Below are 7,169 nucleotides of genomic sequence, written 5' to 3'. Positions count from 1 at the left end.
GAAATCCTTAGGATCCTGGTATCATCTCGGACAGGTTCTGTGTTTCCTGAAGCTGCTTTGAGGTGCATAGGGCATGGCTTCAGCCTGCACCTGCTGGCCATGTTGCATGTTTTTAGAAACCAGGAGCTGTGGATGATACAGGTCAAATCCTAGTTCCCTCTGGTGAATTTCTGGCAGAGTTCAGCCAAAATTTGGAAGCCTGTGGTTGTAGTAGCTGATTTTGTAAATAGTTTGTATAATAAATAAAATATTTTAAAAATGCTACCTTCTCAGCTCAGTGTTCTTTCGGGGCTGTACAGAGGGAGTCAAACTGGTTAGTGCTGTCCATGGGTGAGGGGCCTCTCCAGGTCTTTGGGTGTCTCGCTGAGGTCTGCTGCAGAGGGGAGAGGACAGTTCTCCACCTGCAGCCTTTCAGGATGTCTGACTGAACCTCTCTGGGAAGAGGCAGGACTCGGCTGGGGCTCGCAGGCTACTGTGAGGCCTCTCTGCAGCGGGCTGGAAAATAGGCTGAAGCAGCTAGTAATGCCAGAAAGTATTTTAAAGACTCTTTTATGTAAATTAATAATGCAGTTGGTGCAATTACTTTTTCATCTCACTGTATTACCTAACTCTTTGAGCTGCAGGTATTTGTACTGCTTGTGCTTCACTGTACTTTCAAGAGGGTTAGATGAAGCCAGCAGAAGAGGGGGTATTTGAGTCCTTTGCACGTTTTAAAGTTGTACAAAATACTTTCAGATTGCAGGGTGGAAACAATGTACCTGCAAGTGTCTGCTAAGGAACAAGGGCTTTGCTAGTAAGTGGACAGCTTGTTGCCTTCAGGGGCAATACCCAATTTCTGTGATTCTCTGAGCTTGAGCTGTTCCCAGCTCCGACAAAAAGCATTCAATTTATCACTGGTTTTCATGGACTTTTTTTTTTTGTAGCTTGAGGATTAAAATCATAACTTTAAAACTTTAGAAGATTCTGCAACATGATTCTGTACCTATTAGCATTGCTGCCTGTATAACAATGAAAACAGTTTCCTGGGCTGTACAAAGATTTAGCCCATCTTCAGCCAGCATAGCATTAGCTGGCTGTGTGTATTCCACCATATAACTAGGCAGATGTTCTCATATATTACAAAACCAGCCTCTAGCCTTGATTCTGGCTTTCAAACCATGAGTGCTGGCTAAAGAAGAGAGTGAGCAGTGCATGTGAGTCTCAGGGATTGCCTCTGTAGCATTGTGTGGGGTCATGGTATTATTTAGAAGCTACTTGTGGGAACAAAGTTGTCTTATGCTGGACTCAGAGAAGACAGAGGTTAGATAGAGCAGTGGTGAGCGTTATGAAGAATCCAGAAACAAGTTCCACTGTCCCCTGGAAATCACAGAGATGGTGAGTCTAGAGCTGTTGGAGTTGGGGTCAGGTGGGGTGACTTTGCAAACCTGGCATGAACAAAATGATACATAGCAAACCATGTGGACATGTCTTTACATGCCATGACCAGTATTACTCATGGGAAGGGGGCCAAGTTGAGGCTGGAGTTTTCAGAAACTCTTATCTGTTTGGGTGTGAAGGAAAGTGCTCAGCATGCTGGATTACTTTAGGACGAAGTAGGATCTAAAGTTTCTGCCTGTCTTTGCAGGATGTGTGATATCATCTGGCTGCCCGTCCTGATCACCAGTTTCTTGTGGTGTCTTAGAGAGGGAGTGGTGACAGTGACCTGTTGCTGACTCCACAATGTCCATTTATGCTGGCACCTGGCATGGACTTGGGGCTGGGAGAGAAATCATGCCTATGCACTTCATGCTGGAATCCTACACACCCCAGCTTGTGTCTCCAGCAATAGCAAGGAGTTGGCTGATGTCTTAGGATCCTTGATTCTATACATGGCCACTTGACCTGAGGTGTGTCAGGATGTGCTGCTTGGGAAACTGGACTTTTGTGCATTTGGTTCCTCTGCTCAGCATTCTGTTTGCCTCAGTTGTAGAGGTACGGAGAAGGATACTTCAGATACCTGAATGAGAAAATGGGGAAATGATGCTTGATTTGGATAAGATCCCTTCTTGCTTTCAAAGTGTTATGGCTGAGTTGGTCAGCTGAACCAGGCTGTAACTCCTGGTTCCTGTAGTGAATTACTATGTTTTGTATGGTTTTGGCTACCATCTTGTGTCTGACTGACCTGGCATATGACAGCAAAAAGAGTTTGAACATGTGATTATAGGAACTATAGAAGGAAAACACTTACGGGAAACAGCAAAGTACACCAGAACCTCAGCTTGTCTCGGCATCAGCTGTATGGTGCAGAATCTGAGATTTTAGAATCTTCCTTTTAAACTCTTTCCTTGGTTTGGGGTTTTTTTGTTTTGTTTTGTTTTGTTTTTTTGTTGGTTTTTTTCATTGAATGCGTGAGAAACCCTAATCTTTGCTCTCCAGAGCATGAAACTTGATTGTAGGAGGGAGGTGTTACTGCATGAATGTGTTCATTTTTAGACATAATTTGCTATAACTTCTTTTGCAGTAAACCAAAACAGCTGTAGCTGAAGTTCACCCAAAATTCCCAATCAGTCTTTTCCAACTACCCTTCTGCAGGGATGGTGTGCTACAAAGTATGCTGAGGCGTGGGCAATTGCACATGAGGTTGGAAGTGGGGAGTGAGGCTGAGAGCCAAGCTTCTCAGCCGTGGTATAAAGCTGCAACGAATACAGACAAAGGAAGCAGAGCTCTTGCACCACATGAGGGATGGAGAAACTGGAATTGGCCTAAGGCTGCTCCAGAGTTTTCTCTGAGGCATGTGAAGGCCAGAGTGAATTTGGGTGTTTTTTGGGGGAGTGACTCTGCAGTAGCCAAAACCAAATTCTTCTCTTCCTCTTGAGGCAATTCTCTGATAAGCTGCGAGAAGTGTGTTGGCCCATACCCACCCCTTAATTTAGGGATTGAGGCTAACATAATTCTGAAAGCCTGTAAAGTCATGCAATTTTCTGAGTAATCTTAGCAATCTCATCTCTTACCAGAAGGCACAGCTGCTTGGGCCTCTCTTGTGCTTCAGTAGCTGAAGTGTGAGGTTGCCTCGAGTTGAGATAGTGCTGCTTACGGCAGTGGGTGAAGAAACGCAGGGAAATACAATTCTCTGCAGTCCTCTTGGAGGATGATGAAACCAGCTCCAGGGGTTTCAGATGTGTCTGGAGAAGTGGTTTGCTGTGTAGAGACTAGGTCAGATTTGCAGAGGCCTTTATTGCTGGTGTGGAACAGACAGACTCCTACTCAGGGAAAACTGGCAGGCGCTTCTTGTCTGTGACTAGAGCAGTCAGCAGCAGTATGGAGCCTTCCTTCTCCTAGGCCCTTTTATATCGGGAACAACATGCAATACACTGGTAGCAACTGTAGTCACTGTTGAAACTAAAAATTATAGTACAAAAATGTCACCTTGGTGTCTTCTAGTCAGACATTGAACTGTTGTCTTTGTGCTGCATGTCCTCACCTATTGAGAGCATCTCACTGACTACTATCTCTTATGCTGACTGGTGTTGTCTTGTTTTCCTTCTGCTTGCTCTCATCCTGGTCTCTTTCTCATCTGTCCTTTCTATATCTCATTCCTCATTCTAAACAGCAGACAGTCTCTCTGTGTCTGGATGTTGTATAGCTCCTTGCACAAGGGGGTCCTGTTTCAAGATGGGGGCTCCTAGTGCTAAACAGTATTGCTATTAAAAATCGAGGGCCTAGTTGTAGAGAGCCCTAAGGCTGTCAAATTGGAGGGACTGGGCAGATGCTGGCTGTTCTGGTAATGAATCTTTTTCTTCTTAGAAGACTTTCATGACATCTGTCCTGGTGCCGAGGTCTGCCATGCTCCTTGACTCAGCTCGATGCTCTGAAGCCGTGCTGCCCCTCCGAGCCGAGCCGTGCTGCCCCTCCGAGCCGAGCCGTGCTGCCCCTCCGAGCCGAGCCGTGCTGCCCCTCCGAGCCGAGCCGTGCTGCCGCGGGCTCGGGGATGCTCCAGGTGCCTCGGTGCAGGGACAGGTAGCAATGTGGCAGCCCTCTTCTGCCAACAGACGGTGACTGCGGCTGGTTGGCCACCAGAGGGAGACCGATAGTCAACTTGAGCTGGTCAGGTTTAAGAGTGGCCAACTTCAGCTCTCTTGAAACCCTGCAGTTTGGGTTACTGTTGTATCGGGTTTGGGTTTTTTTTTTTTTGTTCAGCACTACCTCTTAGTCTAGCAAACGAGTTGGCTGGCAGATTCTGTTGTTGTGCTTCTAATCCCCAAACTGAAGAGTATAAGAAGTGAGCATCTAGGAAGCATCCCCTGGTTCTACACAAGTCCCTGTTGCGCAGCTTCCCCTTGCCCTTTTGTTTTCCAACAGGCCACACATTTAAAATGCATGAAAGGAAGTTGGATTTACATATGTATGATTAACCTGCAGCACTCTCTCTCAGGAGACTCACGACAATAGTTTGGTAAGAATAATGTGTTTAATATGAACAAACAGCAGTAACACTAACCAGATTAGATGTATTCCCTCAGGCTTTGAGACACAGATTAGTCATCAGTTTGCGAGGGGAGAGAGAGTTTTAACGCATGGACCAGGAAAGCAGAATTGAGCTGATATTATCCTTTTAGGGCTCATTATAACAAAGTGGACTTTTTTTATTAACTGCAGGTACCACTAGCCTTTCCAGAGAGCCTGGGGGAGTGGAAGCTGACACGAGCTTGGATGAGATGCAGTAGGTGACTGCAGCAATACAGCAGCTCCAGGGACAGGAGGGAAAAAGGACCCTGTAACCACCCTCAGGGGGCAACTGTCCTGAAGTGGTCTCTCTACAGGCAGTGCCTGCCTTGGATACTCTGCATCAGGTTGTTTGAGTAGAGGTGGCTTGGCCCAGCTAACCTCGCGCTTTGCAGTCAGCAGTGTCAGTAGCCTGTTGGAAGTCGTTTTGGAAGGTGCTCTGGGAATGTCTTTCTAGGAGTCGGCTCTGCTGTGCCTCAGCCCCTCTGGTTCCTCCTCCTGAGCAGGGCTGAGCTGCAATTCAAGTGTGAAGTGGCACGGTTTCAGAGGAGCCGCATACCAAACACATTAGTGAGGTGTAATGCACTTGGTGCTGCCGAGCCAGCTCAGGCCTGAGGCTCTGACCTTGACAGATCTGCTCCCCCACAGTGTAAGGAGCAGAGGGAAAGGCAGGAGATCAAACAGCAACAGCAGAGGGGAGGAAGGTGGTAAAGAGTCATGGGACCGGTGGTGTTGGACCCAAGAGGCATCTTTAGATTCTAGTGCAGAAATGCTCACGGATCAGAAGGCATCTGGCTGCATTTCTCAGCAGGATCCCTGCTCCTCAAGGGCTCAGTTCAGTACTGGAGGTTTAGGATTGTGTGAAGAGGTAGCCTATGGAGACGGATAGAGGACCAGAGTCTGATATGAGGTTGTGGTGTTGAAGTAGAAGTTTATAAAAGGCTGAGGAGTGCTGAGGAAACACACAGCTTCTCATGATCCCTGTGTCTTGTTGAACAAGGTCAAAGAGCCAGCCAGCAGGGATTGAAAGGCAACAAGCACGTGGCTAATCAAATCTGTCTGCTCCACAGATGGACTGAGGAAAGCAAGAGCTTTCCTCCCTGTCCTCCTAAGGGCGGATAAAAGAGCGTGACATGGATGTGGATAATGAAAACATCCATGGTTAAATAAGATTTAAAGCAAACAAACCTTCCTGCTTCAGGGCCAAAACCTGCCTCTGATGGACAGGAGTTAGAAAGGAGCTTGCTTTCTGTTTCTCTTGAAGCTAGCCACTGTCCTGTGCAGGATGCAGACCTGGAGGAGTGTTTGGCAGCTGGTGGCCCTAGGCAGGAAGAGGAAAGCAGAATCTGCTTTAATCCTGTCATAGATGTCATGCTAATTAGGGTTGAGCCAATTTAATACTTGAATAAAGAACAGGCAGATCCTTCACAGAACTGGGTGTTAATGGCTTTCCAGAAACCCTCTCCTGTCTAGACGAGGGCCACCCTCAGCATCCTGGTGTGTCTGTAAGAGGGGCTGCACAGAGAAGGGGCTCTCCTTCATGCCCTGTGGTCTCAGTGCAGCACCTACTGTGTTCCCAGTGGGTGTATCAATGTCGAGCCCTGCCAAATATGGTGAGAAGTCTTTGACATGTTTCCAGAGCATCTAGGTGTCTGCTATTAGCCAAATTTCAGTAGTGTTGTTCTGTTCCCTGGATAGCTGATTTCCTTTATACTCCTCTCTGAGCTGTTGGATGGATGTGAGGTGATGACAGCCTGAGCCTGGAAGGGAGCTGTGTTGCAGTGCTGGGTGAGGGAGCCCCACACCTGTGATCTTACATGTCCTAGAGCTGGCAGACTCATGGCAGGGAGAGTGTGCACTGCTCTGCAAGGCCAACAGCTGCCTTGTACCCTTCTCAAGCCATGAACCCTGCTTGTAGATACAAGAGCACCTTTTTCCCTCTGTGGCCTCAGCCTAGCACAGGTTCGATGAGGAGCATTGCCTCCTGAAGCCCATCTTTGGTGAGCCCCATGGAGAGGTCAATGCAGCTGTGGTTTTTCCTCTGCCTCCTCATCTTCCTGCCTCTCCCTGCATCTTATCCCCTGCCCTGTTATCTTCCACTATCGCTCCTTCTCTGCTCTGTTTGCCAGTGTGGTAGTGTAGAAGACAAAGTGCCCTGATGCACTCTGGCTTGGCCTTTTCCCTTCTCCAGAAACCTGCACAGGGAGAGCTCCCTCCCCAGTTTTCTCTGGCTGCCTTTTGCCTTTCTAATCAGTCATGGTAATTTACCCTGGCACTGTTTGGCAGGGGCCATACCTTGGCATCATGAGCAGCCAGGTTCAGCTGTCAGCCTCTGAGCCATGAGCCTAATGCAACGGAACAGATGTAGGTATTTTTTCCAAGTTTTCCCTGGGCAGCAGGATTAAAGTCTCTGTTCTCAGCTGGGGTCCCCGGTGTAGTCACTTCCCTCTGTGTTACACAACACCCTATTAAGAAGAACAGCACAAACATGTTCGTTGGGATCCCTTCCCCCAACACTAGAAGGCCAAGGAACAAAGGCAAGGGAGGTTTCCAAAGGCTGAGGAGCTGCCTGTTTGGTCCAGGAGCCCTGGGATAATCCTCCAGATATTCCCCTGTGAAAGGGCCCTGCCGCTCTCTGCTGTTCTCCATGCTTGTGGTGTCAGGGTTAAGAGGGAACACGGCGGGGG

At 47.9% G+C, this 7,169-nt stretch overlaps 1 protein-coding gene across 1 annotated transcript in view; it reads left to right on the top strand.

The window, feature by feature from the left end:
• LTBP2 (latent transforming growth factor beta binding protein 2) overlaps positions 1-7,169 on the top strand; it is a 99,136-nt gene that overhangs the window by 1,960 nt on the left and 90,007 nt on the right. Inside the window, exon 2 of the mRNA XM_010583712.1 lies at positions 3,784-3,996. Coding sequence (XP_010582014.1) covers positions 3,968-3,996 — 29 coding nt within the window. The 5' untranslated portion in view covers positions 3,784-3,967. The remainder of the gene's footprint in view (positions 1-3,783; positions 3,997-7,169) is intronic.

The sequence above is a fragment of the Haliaeetus leucocephalus genome, unplaced genomic scaffold, assembly GCF_000737465.1.
Source record: "Haliaeetus leucocephalus isolate CR32 unplaced genomic scaffold, Haliaeetus_leucocephalus-4.0 Scaffold932, whole genome shotgun sequence".
NCBI classification, from domain to species: Eukaryota; Metazoa; Chordata; class Aves; order Accipitriformes; family Accipitridae; genus Haliaeetus; species Haliaeetus leucocephalus.
Note: the sequence above shows the minus strand (reverse complement) of the source record. Positions and strands in the feature narration are given on the sequence as shown.